This window comes from Symphodus melops (assembly GCF_947650265.1).
Source record: "Symphodus melops genome assembly, chromosome: 15".
Lineage (NCBI taxonomy): Eukaryota > Metazoa > Chordata > Actinopteri > Labriformes > Labridae > Symphodus > Symphodus melops.
Window position 1 is genome coordinate 25,437,563 of NC_136705.1, and position 18,836 is coordinate 25,456,398.

At 49.5% G+C, this 18,836-nt stretch overlaps 2 protein-coding genes across 2 annotated transcripts in view; one reads left to right on the forward strand and one right to left on the reverse strand.

Annotated features, from left to right (window-relative positions):
- Positions 1-8,047, forward strand: part of b3galnt2 (beta-1,3-N-acetylgalactosaminyltransferase 2) — a 13,481-nt gene extending 5,434 nt beyond the window's left edge. Inside the window, exons 6-12 of the mRNA XM_079362133.1 lie at positions 141-254; positions 348-426; positions 2,280-2,463; positions 2,600-2,725; positions 3,064-3,223; positions 3,298-3,354; positions 7,501-8,047. Coding sequence (XP_079218259.1) covers positions 141-254; positions 348-426; positions 2,280-2,463; positions 2,600-2,725; positions 3,064-3,223; positions 3,298-3,354; positions 7,501-7,629 — 849 coding nt within the window. The 3' untranslated portion in view covers positions 7,630-8,047. The remainder of the gene's footprint in view (positions 1-140; positions 255-347; positions 427-2,279; positions 2,464-2,599; positions 2,726-3,063; positions 3,224-3,297; positions 3,355-7,500) is intronic.
- A 5,906-nt stretch (positions 8,048-13,953) lies between these two features.
- ggps1 (geranylgeranyl diphosphate synthase 1) lies at positions 13,954-18,722 on the reverse strand. The gene is made up of 4 exons (XM_079362134.1): positions 18,589-18,722; positions 17,772-17,863; positions 16,185-16,255; positions 13,954-14,819 (listed from the first exon to the last, which is right to left on the reverse strand). The coding sequence occupies exons 2-4, from the start codon at positions 17,842-17,844 to the stop codon at positions 14,016-14,018; spliced, it is 948 nt and encodes a 315-aa protein (XP_079218260.1). The 5' UTR covers positions 17,845-17,863; positions 18,589-18,722; the 3' UTR covers positions 13,954-14,015.
- Positions 18,723-18,836: the final 114 nt, after the last annotated feature.

Genomic DNA, 18,836 nt, shown 5'->3' on the forward strand with positions numbered 1-18,836 from the left:
GCTCGTAGGTTTGTTGCTGCCACACTGAACGGCGTGGATGTGATGATGCGTACACGCAGCCGTCGCCTCTGGATGCCAAGGAGCCGCTGGAGAGTCAGTGTCCATGTGCACATATTTAACCTCTGGTTTTTTTCCTGCAGGGTTTTGAAGGGACCTTGGTCTGGGAGAATCTGGACTCTGCAGGTCTCACCACACTGAACTCACCTGAGTCTGTGCAGCTGAATGACGGAGGAGGCGTCCTGAAGATCTCCTCGGTACGTCGCTGCTGTCAGAAATGAATAGAATTCTCTGTGACGTCTCTGAGTGGAAGCAGAAGTTGAAGTCTGCGGTGTGTCGTTGGATTTCAGATCGCAGAGGGTTTATTGCCTCATCGAAGCGCGCTGGGCTTCCCTGGTCTGGCCGGAGGATTCACCTTCAGCGTCTACGGTGAGTCACAGATTGTCTCAGACGATCACTGAGACTCGTCCTCCAGGTGAAACAAGGTCCCGCCTCTTTGTATCCGTTTGAACTCTTCAGTAAGGGTCAAATGCTGTGAGCACTCGGCGGCCTCTCGTATGTGCTAAATAGAAATGTCATCATCGTGAGAGTAGTGACGGGTCATCGTGAGAGTAGTGACGCGTCATCGTGAGAGTAGTGACGCGTCATCGTGAGAGTAGTGACGCGTCATCGTGAGAGTAGTGACGCGTCATCGTGAGAGTAGTGACGCGTCATCGTGAGAGTAGTGACGCGTCATCGTGAGAGTAGTGATGCGTCATCGTGAGAGTAGTGACGCGTCATCGTGAGAGTAGTGACGCGTCATCGTGAGAGTAGTGATGCGTCATCGTGAGAGTAGTGATGCGTCATCGTGAGAGTAGTGACGCGTCATCGTGAGAGTAGTGATGCATCATCGTGAGAGTAGTGATGCGTCATCGTGAGAGTAGTGACGCGTCATCGTGAGAGTAGTGACGCGTCATCGTGAGAGTAGTGACGCGTCATCGTGAGAGTAGTGACGCGTCATCGTGAGAGTAGTGACGCATCATCGTGAGAGTAGTGACGGGTCATCGTGGGAGTAGTGACGCGTCATCGTGAGAGTAGTGACGCGTCATCGTGAGAGTAGTGACGCGTCATCGTGAGAGTAGTGACGCATCATCGTGAGAGTAGTGACGCGTCATCGTGAGAGTAGTGACGCGTCATCGTGAGAGTAGTGACGCGTCATCGTGAGAGTAGTGACGCGTCATCATGAGAGTAGTGACGGGTCATCGTGAGAGTAGTGACGCATCATCGTGAGAGTAGTGACGCATCATCGTGAGAGTAGTGACGCATCATCGTGAGAGTAATGACGCGTCATCATGAGAGTAATGACGCGTCATCGTGAGAGTAGTGACGCATCATCGTGAGAGTAGTGACGCGTCATCATGAGAGTAATGACGCGTCATCGTGAGAGTAGTGACGCATCATCGTGAGAGTAGTGACGCATCATCGTGAGAGTAGTGACGCATCATCGTGAGAGTAGTGACGCATCATCGTGAGAGTAGTGACGCGTCATCGTGAGAGTAATGACGGGTCATCGTGGGAGTAGTGACGCGTCATCGTGAGAGTAATGACGGGTCATCGTGAGAGTAGTGACGCGTCATCGTGAGAGTAATGACGCGTCATCGTGAGAGTAGTGACGCGTCATCGTGAGAGTAATGACGGGTCATCGTGAGAGTAGTGACGCGTCATCGTGAGAGTAGTGACGCGTCATCGTGAGAGTAGTGACGCGTCATCGTGAGAGTAATGACGGGTCATCGTGAGAGTAGTGACGCGTCATCGTGAGAGTAGTGACGTGTCATCGTGAGAGTAATGACGGGTCATCGTGAGAGTAGTGACGCGTCATCGTGAGAGTAATGACGCGTCATCGTGAGAGTAATGACGGGTCATCGTGAGAGTAGTGACGCGTCATCGTGAGAGTAGTGACGCGTCATCGTGAGAGTAGTGACGCATCATCGTGAGAGTAGTGACGTGTCATGGTGAGAGTAGTGACGCGTCATCGTGAGAGTAGTGACGCGTCATCGTGAGAGTAGTGACGCGTCATCGTGAGAGTAGTGACGCGTCATCGTGAGAGTAGTGACGCGTCATCGTGAGAGTAATGACGCGTCATTGTGAGAGTAATGACGCGTCATGGTGAGAGTAGTGACGTGTCATCGTGAGAGTAGTGACGCGTCATCGTGAGAGTAATGACGCGTCATGGTGAGAGTAATGACTTGTTATTGTGTATTTCTTTTTCCCCTCATGTCGCCTCTCTTTACCGCCGGGGTCAGATGAAGACGGGTTGTTGGGGCTCCTGCGGGGCCGCCCGGGCCGTATGGAGCAGCACGCCTCCAGGCTGAAGCAGGAGGACACCGCCCTGCAGGAGGAGAGCCTGCGGCACGGTGACATGGTGTTTGTAGATGTGGTCGACACCTACAGGAACGTGCCCACCAAACTGCTTCAGTTCTATAAATGGTACGCCGAGTGCTCATGGCGCTCCAAATAACCTCGTTCCTCTGAGGACATTAGCGAGCTGGAATGAAAGTGTGTCAGGTTTGAGTTTCTCGGTCATGGCGAGCTGAGAGTCGTAAAACCATGTCTTCTCTCGCAGGTCTGTGGGGAACGCCGACTTTAACCTGCTGCTGAAGACGGACGATGATTGTTATATCGACGTGGACTCTGTATTAATGAAGATCGACCACAAAGGTCTCAAACGCAGAAACTTCTGGTGGGGGAAGTGAGTACAGCTTGGAGTCATAGACGATCTTTAAGAATACCCGAGAGATGAAAACAGAACATTTGGGATTGTACTGATACACTCCGTGTTTATAAAAACCTGAGATACCGAGGTCGTCCCGAAGCGTGACAATAAGGGCGAGGAGCCTTCTGCTCCACAGACAGCGGAGAGACTCACAGAGCCTGATGGTTCCTGGTTTAGCTTATTGGTGACATCTCAAAGTGACAGTTTGGACTCTTATGCTTAAGAGAAGATTTAAGGTGGTGTGTGTTCTGGGATGTCGAGGGTTAAATGTGTGTGTCGGACGCTCTATGATGATGGTGATGCTTGTGTCCCAGTTTCAGGCAGAGCTGGGCCGTCGATCGCATCGGGAAGTGGCAGGAGCTGGAGTACCCGAGTCCGGCGTACCCGGCATTCGCCTGCGGTTCCGGCTACGTGATCTCTCGAGACCTGGTCCAGTGGCTTGCCAGAAACGCAGATAAACTGAAGGCGTACCAGGTAGGGTACCTGAGAGGAGGGGCCTGGAGGTGAAGGCTGATGAATAGAAAGTGACGTCTCGATGTGCCTCACAGGGAGAAGACGTCAGCATGGGGATCTGGATGGCAGCTGTAGGACCGCAGAAATATCAGGTAAAAAAAACAACCACTCTGAAGCGTCCAATCGCGCTCTCCGGTCCCCAGCGTCGCCTTCATGTTTATAACATATGACCAATCAGGCGTCGCCTTCATGTTTATAACATATGACCAATCAGGCGTCGCCTTCATGTTTGTAACATGTGACCAATCAGGCGTCGCCTTCATATTTATAACATGACCAATCAGGCGTCGCCTTCATATTTGTAACATATGACCAATCAGGCGTCGCCTTCATGTTTATAACATGACCAATCAGGCGTCTCCTTCATGTTTATAACATGTGACCAATCAGGCGTCGCCTTCATGTTTGTAACATATGACCAATCAGGCGTCGCCTTCATGTTTATAACATGACCAATCAGGCGTCGCCTTCATGTTTATAACATGACCAATCAGGCGTCGCCTTCATATTTGTAACATATGACCAATCAGGCGTCGCCTTCATGTTTATAACATGACCAATCAGGCGTCTCCTTCATGTTTATAACATGTGACCAATCAGGCGTCGCCTTCATGTTTGTAACATATGACCAATCAGGCGTCGCCTTCATGTTTATAACATGACCAATCAGGCGTCTCCTTCATATTTGTAACATATGACCAATCAGGCGTCGCCTTCATGTTTGTAACATATGACCAATCAGGCGTCGCCTTCATGTTTATAACATGACCAATCAGGCGTCTCCTTCATGTTTGTAACATGTGACCAATCAGGCGTCTCCTTCATGTTTATAACATGTGACCAATCAGGCGTCGCCTTCATGTTTATAACATGACCAATCAGGCGTCTCCTTCATGTTTATAACGTGACCAATCAGGCGTCGCCTTCATGTTTGTAACATATGACCAATCAGGCGTCGCCTTCATGTTTATAACATGACCAATCAGGCGTCTCCTTCATGTTTGTAACATGTGACCAATCAGGCGTCTCCTTCATGTTTGTAACATGTGACCAATCAGGCGTCTCCTTCATGTTTGTAACGTGACCAATCAGGCGTCGCCTTCATGTTTATAACATGACCAATCAGGCGTCTCTTTCATGTTTATAACATGTGACCAATCAGGCGTCTCCTTCATGTTTATAACATATGACCAATCAGGCGTCTCCTTCATATTTGTAACATGTGACCAATCAGGCGTCTCCTTCATGTTTGTAACATGTGACCAATCAGGCGTCTCCTTCATGTTTATAACATGACCAATCAGGCGTCTCTTTCATGTTTATAACATGTGACCAATCAGGCGTCTCCTTCATGTTTATAACATGACCAATCAGGCGTCTCCTTCATGTTTATAACATGTGACCAATCAGGCGTCTCCTTCATGTTTATAACATGTGACCAATCAGGCGTCTCCTTCATGTTTATAACATGACCAATCAGGCGTCTCCTTCATGTTTATAACATGACCAATCAGGCGTCTCCTTCATGTTTATAACATGTGACCAATCAGGCGTCTCCTTCATGTTTATAACATGTGACCAATCAGGCGTCTCTTTCATGTTTATAACATGACCAATCAGGCGTCTCCTTCATGTTTATAACATGACCAATCAGGCGTCTCCTTCATGTTTATAACATGACCAATCAGGCGTCTCTTTCATGTTTATAACATGACCAATCAGGTGTCTCTTTCATGTTTATAACATGTGACCAATCAGGCGTCTCCTTCATATTTGTAACATGTGACCAATCAGGCGCCTCCTTCATGTTTGTAACATGTGACCAATCAGGCGTCTCCTTCATGTTTGTAACATGTGACCAATCAGGCGTCGCCTTCATGTTTATAACATGACCAATCAGGCGTCTCTTTCATGTTTATAACATGTGACCAATCAGGCGTCTCCTTCATGTTTATAACATGACCAATCAGGCGTCTCCTTCATGTTTATAACATGTGACCAATCAGGCGTCTCCTTCATGTTTATAACATGTGACCAATCAGGCGTCTCTTTCATGTTTATAACATGACCAATCAGGCGTCTCCTTCATGTTTATAACATGTGACCAATCAGGCGTCTCCTTCATGTTTATAACATGACCAATCAGGCGTCTCCTTCATGTTTATAACATGACCAATCAGGCGTCTCTTTCATGTTTATAACATGACCAATCAGGTGTCTCTTTCATGTTTATAACATGTGACCAATCAGGCGTCTCCTTCATGTTTATAACATGACCAATCAGGCGTCTCCTTCATGTTTATAACATGACCAATCAGGCGTCTCCTTCATGTTTATAACATGACCAATCAGGCGTCTCCTTCATGTTTATAACATGACCAATCAGGCGTCTCCTTCATGTTTATAACATGTGACCAATCAGGCGTCTCCTTCATGTTTATAACATGACCAATCAGGCGTCTCCTTCATGTTTATAACATGACCAATCAGGTGTCTCTTTCATGTTTATAACATGTGACCAATCAGGCGTCTCCTTCATGTTTGTAACATATGACCAATCAGGCGTCTCCTTCATGTTTATAACATGACCAATCAGGCGTCTCCTTCATGTTTATAACATGTGACCAATCAGGCGTCTCCTTCATGTTTATAACATGACCAATCAGGCGTCTCTTTCATGTTTATAACATGACCAATCAGGCGTCTCTTTCATGTTTATAACATGACCAATCAGGCGTCTCCTTCATGTTTATAACATGTGACCAATCAGGCGTCTCCTTCATGTTTATAACATGACCAATCAGGCGTCTCCTTCATGTGTATAACATGACCAATCAGGCGTCTCTTTCATGTTTATAACATGACCAATCAGGCGTCTCCTTCATGTTTATAACATGTGACCAATCAGGCGTCTCCTTCATGTTTATAACATGTGACCAATCAGGCGTCTCCTTCATGTTTATAACATGACCAATCAGGCGTCTCCTTCATGTTTATAACATGACCAATCAGGCGTCTCTTTCATGTTTATAACATGACCAATCAGGCGTCTCTTTCATGTTTATAACATGACCAATCAGGCGTCTCTTTCATGTTTGTAACATGTGACCAATCAGGCGTCTCCTTCATGTTTATAACATGACCAATCAGGCGTCTCTTTCATGTTTGTAACATGTGACCAATCAGGCGTCTCTTTCATGTTTGTAACATGTGACCATGTGACCAATCAGGCGTCGCCTTCATGTTTATAACATGTGACCAATCAGGCGTCTCCTTCATGTTTATAACATGTGACCAATCAGGCGTCTCCTTCATGTTTATAACATGACCAATCAGGCGTCTCCTTCATGTTTATAACATGTGACCAATCAGGCGTCTCTTTCATGTTTATAACATGACCAATCAGGCGTCTCCTTCATGTTTGTAACATGTGACCAATCAGGCGTCTCTTTCATGTTTATAACATGACCAATCAGGCGTCTCCTTCATGTTTATAACATGACCAATCAGGCGTCTCCTTCATGTTTGTAACATGTGACCAATCAGGCGTCTCTTTCATGTTTATAACATGACCAATCAGGCGTCTCCTTCATGTTTATAACATGACCAATCAGGCGTCTCCTTCATGTTTATAACATGACCAATCAGGCGTCTCCTTCATGTTTGTAACATGTGACCAATCAGGCGTCTCTTTCATGTTTATAACATGACCAATCAGGCGTCTCCTTCATGTTTGTAACATGTGACCAATCAGGCGTCTCTTTCATGTTTATAACATGACCAATCAGGCGTCTCCTTCATGTTTATAACATGACCAATCAGGCGTCTCCTTCATGTTTGTAACATGACCAATCAGGCGTCTCCTTCATGTTTATAACATATGACCAATCAGGCGTCTCCTTCATGTTTATAACATGACCAATCAGGCGTCTCTTTCATGTTTATAACATGTGACCAATCAGGCGTCTCTTTCATGTTTATAACATATGACCAATCAGGCGTCTCCTTCATGTTTATAACATGACCAATCAGGCGTCTCTTTCATGTTTATAACATGACCAATCAGGCGTCTCTTTCATGTTTATAACATGTGACCAATCAGGCGTCTCTTTCATGTTTATAACATGTGACCAATCAGGCGTCTCCTTCATGTTTATAACATGTGACCATGTGACCAATCAGGCGTCTCCTTCATGTGTTTGATGAGGTCATCAGTGTGTGTGTGTGTTTGTGTGCAGGATGCAGCCTGGCTCTGTGAGAAGGAGTGTTACCTGGACATGCTGTCGTCCCCCCAACACACGGCCCAGGAGCTGCACAGCCTGTGGGGCCGGAGGCTGGACTGCGGGGACCCCTGTGGCTGTCCCTGAATCTGTCAGCAGGGGGCGCTGTGGGGAGAACGCCATGCCGACTTTTATCCGTGTGTGTTCAGTGATCAGACTTTGTTAGCAGGTTTTTAACTGAACATAAACTCAAAGCATCCCGAGTGTCACGCCACATTTAGCGTCTCATTGCCACGACCTCACGTGTTCAGAGGACGAGACACGAGGACACTCACTGCTGTGTGTGTGTGTGTGTGTGTGTGTGTGTGTGTGTGTGTGTGTGTGTGTGTGTGTGTGTGTGTGTGTGTGTGTGTGTGTGTGTGTGTGTGTGTGTGTGTGTGTGTGTGTGTGTGTGTGTGTGTGTGTGTGTGTGTGTGTGTGTGTGTGTGTGTGTGTGTGTGTGTGTGTGTGTGTGTGTGTGTGTGTGTGTGTGTCTTCACAGCTAATAAAAAAAACTTCAGACTCATGACATCCGTCTCTCTCTTTTCCTGCGTCTGCGGCGTGTCAGAAGATGACCTCACAGAAACGCCTTTTTCCAAAGTGACGAACATCAGCGAGTCAGAACAACACGGACAACGAGCTCGTTGCGTCACGCTGAACACAGGAGCAACGCGTCGACGGCTTCCTCCTGCATGTTATCCAAACACGTCAAAGATGTTAAATCCTGAGGTCTCACAGGGCGCCGGCGCGTCACCCTTCTTCTTCTCTGTTTACGAACACTGAAGAAGCGGAATGACTGACGTCCAGGCAGCCTGGGAACGCCGCGCCGACCATCACTAAGACTTCTATTACAATCATGTGTAGACGCTCTACGCCTCATTTTTCTGCCCTGAAGAAACATCCAGAACTTGGTGAATGAACTGAAAACCTCCCGCTGGTGTGGAAGGTGTGAGAGCGAGGAGTTCAGTCAGCTGACTGGCGTCCATGAGCATCACTGGAACGCCTCGTGATTCCCCCCCATCCTTCCCAACAAGAGGAGGAAATTATTAGTTCATGCTAGTCATTTGTGACGGGCTCTGATTCACAGGATGATATTCGACGGCCTAATGAGGCCTCGTCTCCTCCGCTGATGCAGCAGCGTCCCAGCTGAGCGTCTTTAGACGAGCCTATCAGAGGAGGCTTTGCTCGACACGCTGCACATCGTTACACAAACGCACAAAGTGAAAGAAACTCGTCGCCCTGCAGAAGTGACAGCAGATTATTAGTCATTAAGAAACGGAGAAACTGGAATCAGGTGAAGCTCTGCACTTCTGTCTCCATCCTGAAGTGTTTTTATGAATCATCTGCTGTAGCGCCACCAAGCAGTCCGGGCGGGTCGTGCACAACTCAGTGAGGATGAGACAGACAGCTGAGGGAGGAGGAGTCAGACAGCTCAGGGAGGAGGAGTCAGACAGCTGAGGGAGGAGGAGTCAGACAGCTGAGGGAGGAGGAGTCAGACAGCTGAGGGAGGAGGAGTCAGACAGCTGAGGGAGGAGGAGTCAGACAGCTCAGGGAGGAGGAGTCAGACAGCTCAGGGAGGAGGAGTCAGACAGCTCAGGGAGGAGGAGTCAGACAGCTCAGGGAGGAGGAGTCAGACAGCTCAGGGAGGATGAGACAGACAGCTCAGTGAGGAGGAGTCAGACAGCCCAGTGAGGATGAGACAGACAGCTCAGGGAGGAGGAGTCAGACAGCTGAGGGAGGAGGAGTCAGACAGCTGAGGGAGGAGGAGTCAGACAGCTCAGGGAGGAAGAGTCAGACAGCTGAGGGAGGAGGAGTCAGACAGCTGAGGGAGGAGGAGTCAGACAGCTGAGGGAGGAGGAGTCAGACAGCTGAGGGAGGAGGAGTCAGACAGCTCAGGGAGGAGGAGTCAGACAGCTGAGGGAGGAGGAGTCAGACAGCTGAGGGAGGAGGAGTCAGACAGCTCAGGGAGGAAGAGTCAGACAGCTGAGGGAGGAGGAGTCAGACAGCTGAGGGAGGAGGAGTCAGACAGCTCAGTGAGGATGAGACAGACAGCTCAGGGAGGAGGAGTCAGACAGCTGAGGGAGGAGGAGTCAGACAGCTGAGGGAGGAGGAGTCAGACAGCTCAGGGAGGAAGAGTCAGACAGCTGAGGGAGGAGGAGTCAGACAGCTGAGGGAGGAGGAGTCAGACAGCTGAGGGAGGAGGAGTCAGACAGCTGAGGGAGGAGGAGTCAGACAGCTCAGGGAGGAGGAGTCAGACAGCTGAGGGAGGAGGAGTCAGACAGCTGAGGGAGGAGGAGTCAGACAGCTCAGGGAGGAAGAGTCAGACAGCTGAGGGAGGAGGAGTCAGACAGCTGAGGGAGGAGGAGTCAGACAGCTGAGGGAGGAGGAGTCAGACGAACACTAAAGCTTTTTGTTTTGCTCTCAAACTGAACTCGGAGCGTGTGGGTGGAGAAAATCAAACGTGAGCAGCTCTGATTATTGTGATGGACTTAAGACGGCTCCACCGAAGCCACTTCATCCGTCTCTGCTGTGGATCAAATCAGACACATTCGCATCACGTTTTGCTGCTTGGAAGCCGAGCCGGGCCGAGCCGGGCCGAGCCGGGCTGAGCCGGGCCGAGCCGGGCCGAGCCGGGCCGAGCCGGGCTGAGCTGGGCCGAGCCTCGGCCTCTCTGAGAACTTCACGTTGTGTTGAGAGAAGCTGTAATTCAAAATGAAACCATGAAGTGAATCGCTGCTGTCAGAGGCCTGTTCTACATGACCCTGTTCTACGTGACCCTGTTCTACGTGACCCTGTTCTACATGGGCCTGTTCTACATGACCCTGTTCTACATGACCCTGTTCTACGTGACCCTGTTCTACGTGACCCTGTTCTACATGGGCCTGTTCTACATGACCCTGTTCTACGTGACCCTGTTCTACGTGACCCTGTTCTACATGGGCCTGTTCTACATGACCCTGTTCTACATGACCCTGTTCTATATGGGCCTGTTCTATATGGGCCTCGTCTACATGGGCCTCTTCTACATGACCCTGTTCTATATGGGCCTCTTCTACATGACCCTGTTCTATATGGGCCTGTTCTACATGACCCTGTTCTATATGGGCCTGTTCTACATGACCCTGTTCTATATGGGCCTGTTCTACGTGGGCCTCTTCTACATGGGCCTGTTCTATATGGGCCTCTTCTACATGACCCTGTTCTACATGGGCCTGTTCTACATGGGCCTGTTCTACATGACCCTGTTCTACATGGGCCTCTTCTACATGACCCTGTTCTACATGACCCTGTTCTACATGGGCCTGTTCTACATGGGCCTCTTCTACATGACCCTGTTCTACATGACCCTGTTCTACATGGGCCTCTTCTACATGACCCTGTTCTACATGGGCCTGTTCTACATTACCCTGTTCTATATGGGCCTGTTCTACATGGGCCTCTTCTACATGACCCTGTTCTACATGGGCCTCTTCTACATGACCCTGTTCTACATGGGCCTCTTCTACATGGGCCTGTTCTACATGACCCTGTTCTACATGACCCTGTTCTACATGGGCCTCTTCTACATGACCCTGTTCTACATGGGCCTGTTCTACATGGGCCTCTTCTACATGACCCTGTTCTACATGGGCCTGTTCTACATGACCCTGTTCTACATGACCCTGTTCTACATGACCCTGTTCTACATGGGCCTCTTCTACATGACCCTGTTCTACATGACCCTGTTCTACATGGGCCTGTTCTACATGGGCCTCTTCTACATGACCCTGTTCTACATGACCCTGTTCTACATGGGCCTCTTCTACATGGGCCTCTTCTACATGGGCCTCTTCTACATGACCCTGTTCTACATGGGCCTCTTCTACATGACCCTGTTCTACATGACCCTGTTCTACATGGGCCTGTTCTACATGACCCTGTTCTATATGGGCCTGTTCTACATGACCCTGTTCTACATGACCCTGTTCTACATGGGCCTGTTCTACATGGGCCTGTTCTATATGGGCCTCTTCTACATGACCCTGTTCTACATGACCCTGTTCTACATGACCCTGTTCTACATGACCCTGTTCTACATGACCCTGTTCTACATGGGCCTGTTCTACATGACCCTGTTCTACATGACCCTGTTCTACATGAGCCTGTTCTACATGGGCCTCTTCTACATGACCCTGTTCTACATGACCCTGTTCTACATGACCCTGTTCTACGTGGGCCTCTTCTACATGACCCTGTTCTACATGACCCTGTTCTACATGACCCTGTTCTACATGGGCCTGTTCTACATGACCCTGTTCTACATGACCCTGCTCTATATGGGCCTGTTCTACATGGGCCTGTTCTACATGACCCTGTTCTATATGGGCCTCTTCTACATTACCCTGTTCTATATGGGCCTGTTCTACATGACCCTGTTCTATATGGGCCTGTTCTACATGACCCTGTTCTACATGGGCCTGTTCTACATGACCCTGTTCTATATGGGCCTGTTCTACATGGGCCTGTTCTACATGACCCTGTTCTATATGGGCCTCTTCTACATTACCCTGTTCTATATGGGCCTGTTCTACATGACCCTGTTCTACATGACCCTGTTCTAAACGGCCCTGTTCTACATGACCCTGTTCTACATGACCCTGTTCTACATGGGCCTGTTCTACATGACCCTGTTCTACGTGACCCTGTTCTACATGGGCCTGTTCTACATGACCCTGTTCTACATGACCCTGTTCTACATGGGCCTGTTCTACATGACCCTGTTCTATATGGGCCTGTTCTACATGACCCTGTTCTACATGGGCCTGTTCTACATGACCCTGTTCTACATGGGCCTGTTCTACATGACCCTGTTCTACATGGGCCTGTTCTACATGACCCTGTTCTACATGGGCCTCTTCTACATGACCCTGTTCTACATGGGCCTGTTCTACATGACCCTGTTCTACATGGGCCTGTTCTACATGACCCTGTTCTACATGGGCCTCTTCTACATGACCCTGTTCTACATGGGCCTGTTCTACATGACCCTGTTCTACATGGGCCTGTTCTACATGACCCTGTTCTACATGGGCCTCTTCCACATGACCCTGTTCTATATGGGCCTGTTCTACATGACCCTGCTCTACATGACCCTGTTCTACATGGGCCTGTTCTACATAACCCTGTTCTACATGGGCCTGTTCTACATGACCCTGTTCTACATGGGCCTGTTCTACATGACCCTGTTCTACATGGGCCTGTTCTACATGACCCTGTTCTACATGGGCCTGTTCTACATGACCCTGTTCTACATGACCCTGTTCTACATGGGCCTGTTCTACATGAGCCTGTTCTACGTGACCCTGTTCTACATGACCCTGTTCTACATGACCCTGTTCTACACGGGCCTGTTCTACATGACCCTGTTCTACATGAGCCTGTTCTACGTGACCCTGTTCTACATGACCCTGTTCTACGTGACCCTGTTCTACATGACCCTGTTCTACATGACCCTGTTCTACACGGGCCTCTTCTACATGGGCCTGTTCTACATGGGCCTGTTCTAAACGGCCCTGTTCTAAACGGCCCTGTTCTACATGACCCTGTTCTACACCATCCTGCGGTCTGATTGGACGAGCCCGTCCTCTGGCTGCAGTTTCAGATTATAATCTGGATTCACACGCCGTGTTTTTAAGTGTTTTTATTAAATCAGTTCAAACAGATGATTCAGCTACTTTACATATAAAGCGTGTTACATCAGCACGCCGCCATGAGGTCATCTCCAGGACCGGCACGCCGCCGGCTTCATGATGGATCCACATCTCAAACACGCAGCATTCACTCGGCGCCACAGAATCCGTCCACATCCGTGACCAAACATTCAAAAATACATTTCTGTGGAGTGAACATGGAGGGCACGTGACGATGACGAGCACGTGACGATGACGAGCACGTGACGAGCACGTGACGAGCATGTGACGATGACGAGCACGTGACGAGCACGTGACGAGCACGTGACGAGCATGTGACGATGACGAGCACGTGACGATGACGAGCACGTGACGAGCACGTGACGAGCACGTGACGAGCACGTGACGAGCACGTGACGATGACGAGCACGTGACGAGCTGTCTCAGCGTCAGCGTGCTGGGATCAGACAGAGCGCTGTTCTTTCAGGGCGCACACAGGTTACAAGCTGTACCGGGCCAGAACCCGACCCGACCCTTTAATCCTCTGTCATGGTTGGAACACGCGTGCTTGTTTGGGCACGGGTACACGAGCGTCCTCGAGCGTCCTGAGTCTGTGTGTGTTTTTAATTATCAGTGTAATTCACCTGTTGGCCTGCAGGGGGATCACAGGTAAACACAGGACTGATACCTCTGATCCAACCAGAGCGTCCTTGGTGATCGGACCTTAAAGGTTCAGTTCGTCAGCTGCTCGGTGAAAGGGACAGTCCTGCAGGTCCACGCAGGACTGTCCCTTGTGGGACGAACTGAAACCTGGGTGGATGGAGGTCACTGGTCCCGGCTGGCGGGCGGCTCAGTGCTGGACTCTGCCGTCGCCTCGGCCTCATGGTGCATGTGACTCAGCTGTTTGATCAGACTCTCCAGCTGTGGGTTTCCTCCGAACCCCTTGATGAGGCGGTAGGACTCCAGCTCCAGGTCCCGCAGAGTCTGCCGGGTGTAGGCGAACGAGCCCACCTTCTCCAGGTAGTCCACACAGTAGCGTTTGATGTCCATGTTCTCCGTGCGCTGCCTCAGGATGTTCTGCACCTGAGTGCTCTCGGGGCGTGACCAGATGGCGTGAATGGTGGGGAAGGAGAACTTCCCCTCGGTCAGGTCCTCACAGTAGCTCTTGTTCTCGCTGTACTCTCGAGAGCTCAGGTTGGCGTAGTCGTCTCGGATCTGGAAGAAGAGGCCCAGAGTGTCCAGGAGCGGTTTCAGGTCCTGCTTCCAGTCCGAGAAGAGGTGCATGAGGCCCACGGCCAGACCGAACAGCCCCCCTGTTTTCTGCAGCACCATGTTCCTGTACTCCTGCTCCGTGGGACAGGTGTAGGTGTCCCTCCAGTGGATGTCCAGACCCTGACCGCGGTGCAGCTCCAGCAGCTGACGGGTGAATACCCGGACGGCCTCGGGGTGCTCCAGGGTCAGCACCTTCTCCAGACCCAGGAAGTAGACGTAGTTGGCCGAGTTGATGACCGAGGGGACGCCGTAGATGCTGTGAGCGACGGGGAAGCCTCGCCGCAGCTTTGAGCTGTCCTCGATGTCGTCGATGAGCAGGCTGGCGTTGTGCAGCATCTCCGTCACCTCGATGATCACCTGAAACATCGATAGTCAGAAATATGAGAGACAGAGACTTGACGGTGGCGTGCCACAGCAGCAGACGGTGGCGTGCAGCAGATGGCGTGTGTATGTTGGTCACACGGGTACAAACACGACACAGACACGTTGATCTGACGCTGACATGATGAGGTCAACATACAGGGAGCCCGAGGCTGCCGCCAGGATCATGACCAACGTGTTCAAAGTAGAAGAAACAAAGGTTGACCTTTCTACACGCCACAGAGAACGGGAGGAAGCCGTCGCTTAAAGGTCGCATGGTGAACACGGAGAATATCCCGAACCGCCACGACCTGTTCTGTGCTGCTCGCCGAGAAGCACGCACGGAGGATTTGATCAAATATTCATCAGTGTTTGAACGAGACTTTGAACTGCTGTCAGCGCCTCCATCTGTATGAAGGCACGTTGTTTCCATGGTGGCGACTCCTCGGCAGCGGCGTGCTAACGATGACGAGTCTGCATGAAGGGTTCAGCGGGGGTTTAGCGAGCTGCAGCACTCAATCAGAGACGTGAAGCGTGTGAATCAAACATGAATCTTTCTGCAGCCTGACGGATCCAACGTGCGATGTGGAAATCATAAAAAAGACATAAGAGGCGGCGTGCTGTGATTTAAACGTGTCACGCACAGAGCGAGCTGACATGACGCCACAGACAGGCGACTTGAGCACCTCTAAGCAGTCGCCGCCTGAGGACCGCTGCTGCAGGAGTGAGTCCTCCGTTTAAAAGAGGTTTTATAAAACATTCAGAGCTAACCGTGTTGAAAAGCAAAAAGCTAACGAGACCTGGCGGGCTGAGCGAGTCGTGTAGATTCGTTTATACAACTTCATCACTGGACGCAACTCACGACCTGCTCAGCAGATGAATACATCCTCCATTTCCTGATTACAGCAGACCTGCCTCTCTGCCTCTCTGCCTCTCTGCCTCTCTGCCTCTCTGCAATCTGATTAGGCATCTTGAGCAGACGTTAATGGATGGATGCTGTGGAGACGTCTGGGACTGAAATCATGCTAATCGTTTGTGCAGAGAGAGGATCCGTTCGATTGCAGAGAGGTAACCATTTCCATCAGGAGAGTCGGAGCAGTTCAACAAAGACAACAAATACTTACTCATTTTAACTTCAGCCTGGCACACGCTCAGTAGTGTCCTACTCGCCTCCATCACGCAGTGTGACAGTCAACATCCTACTTCAGATGCTCTAACTCATAATCGCTCGTCGCTGCACAGCCAAGCTGTCCATTCAGTTAGGAATGAGAAAAACAACGCCTCGACTCCAAGTGAGCACAACACCACTTCACCTGTCTGAACAAAGAGCTTTCAGTATGAAGCTTTACATGAACTCCTCACCTGCAGTTTGTCCTCGGGAACATTAAGCCAGTGGTTAAAAGCTTGGGATAGCTTTGTCCTCACCTGCTTCCCTGAAAGAGAGAAGACAAACCCTTCAGTCTTTATACAGACAGCGTGTGGTCCAAACAGGCTGAGGACACCTGGGTTTGCCAGATATGAGAGCAGTTATCAGGTGAACAGGTGTTGCAGCGATGGAAGCGGGCAGTGGAACGGCTTCAGATAGAAGTGATTGTACCCGAGCTAAAAAGCCTCTGCATGTTTCTAATAAGCTCCAGCAGCAGAAAGCTGCTCAAACTAGGATCAATGTTGGAGATGAAACATGGAGAGAGGTTAGAACGCAGAAAGCTTTACAGACCCATGCAGAGCTGGCTAAACACTGAAGCTACAGTGTCCACCACATGCAGAGCTGGCTAAACACTGAAGCTACAGTGTCCACCACATGCAGAGCTGGCTAAACACTGAAGCTACAGTGTCCACCACATGCAGAGTTGGCTAAACACTGAAGCTACAGTGTCCACCACATGCAGAGCTGGCTAAACACTGAAGCTACAGTGTCCACCACATGCAGAGCTGGCTAAACACTGAAGCTACAGTGTCCACCACATGCAGAGCTGGCTAAACACTGAAGCTACAGTGTCCACCACATGCAGAGCTGGCTAAACACTGAAGCTACAGTGTCCACCACATGCAGAGCTGGCTAAACACTGAAGCTACAGTGTCCACCACATGCAGAGCTGGCTAAACACTGAAGCTACAGTGTCCACCACATGCAGAGCTGGCTAAACACTGAAGCTACAGTGTCTCTACATGCAGAGCTGGCTAAACACTGAAGCTACAGTGTCTCTACATGCAGAGCTGGCTAAACACTGAAGCTACAGTGTCCACCACATGCAGAGCTGGCTAAACACTGAAGCTACAGTGTCTCTACATGCAGAGCTGGCTAAACACTGAAGCTACAGTGTCCACCACATGCAGAGCTGGCTAAACACTGAAGCTACAGTGTCCACCACATGCAGAGCTGGATAAACACTGAAGCTACAGTGTCCACCACATGCAGAGCTGGATAAACACTGAAGCTACAGTGTCCACCACATGCAGAGCTGGCTAAACACTGAAGCTACAGTGTCCACCACATGCAGAGCTGGCTAAACACTGAAGCTACAGTGTCCACCACATGCAGAGCTGGATAAACACTGAAGCTACAGTGTCCACCACATGCAGAGCTGGCTAAACACTGAAGCTACAGTGTCCACCACATGCAGAGCTGGCTAAACACTGAAGCTACAGTGTCCACCACATGCAGAGCTGGATAAACACTGAAGCTACAGTGTCCACCACATGCAGAGCTGGCTAAACACTGAAGCTACAGTGTCCACCACATGCAGAGCTGGCTAAACACTGAAGCTACAGTGTCCACCACATGCAGAGCTGTGTGAGAGGAGGGGGGAGACAGCTCTCTGTGATGATTAGAGTTTAGACTGCAGTACTCATTTTAAACATCACTTGAGTCTAATATCTGTGGTGTGAACATGTGGTCAACATTTCACCTGTTGCACCTCACCGACGTGGAGAAATAATACAACTCACCTGGAAGTTGCAACAGGTACTTGTATGGTTCCAGTAGGATTCGCTCAGGGGTCGCTCTCTGGTCAGCATCCATAGTTCAGCTTTACAGAAACCTGTAACAGAGCGGAGCACAAAGAAAGAAACTTCTGTTCACATCGAGTATTCTCCACAACCTCACAAATCCATTTGACTTTGATTCTTTGGGTCACGATATCGATGTGTTCGGATTCAATCAGGGTGCAGGGTCTTTACTTGAACATAATGAGTCACGCAGCCTGAAGACAGCAGCTCAGAAGGATCCGATCAGACAACGATCCTCTCAGGATGAGAGTCTGTAGACCGATGAAACAGACTCCTTTAGCCTGCTGGTCTCACCTCTTTACTTTTCTGTCCTGAACCTCACCACAGATTTTAAGGATTCAATTCAATTCAAAAAACTTTATTTGTCCCCGGGGGGCAATTCAGGGCACACAGAGCAGCAAATGCTGGAGTTTATAAATCTGCTGACTCAGCGTGTTATAGGGAGGTACAGACGTGAACATGGACACCTTTAAATCAACTTTATCTGTCGTACTGACCCTAAACCAGAGCAGATATTTCCCAGGTGTGACTGATCACGTGACACGAGAAGTTACCACAATGACGTCACCAGGTGAGTCCTCTGTTTTCTCCACTTTATGACTCTTATGATTGTAACTATTAATGTAATATGAAAGATAAACACACTCAGTGAAGGATTTTAAACATGTTTAAAAAGTGTAAAGAGATAACGCTGAAACCTTATAAATAAAGATTGATAGTATAAATAAAAAAAAACTTTGTTTTAAGCTCCACCCACCTTGTTGGTCTGATTTCCGGTTAGCCACAATGCTAGTTAGCTTGCCTCGTTGACCATGCCTTTTATTTATTTTTCCAGATAAAAATCTTCTTTTCCCGCTCTGGTCCAATCAAACACACGACACTACTATCTACTCTCCACCTAAAAGTTCATTTTAACTCCGTGAGTCACAGTCCACGTCACCACATGCTATGCTAACTTAGCACAGCTAGCCGCGCGTTCGCGCTGTTCAGGTTGAGCTCGAGCTG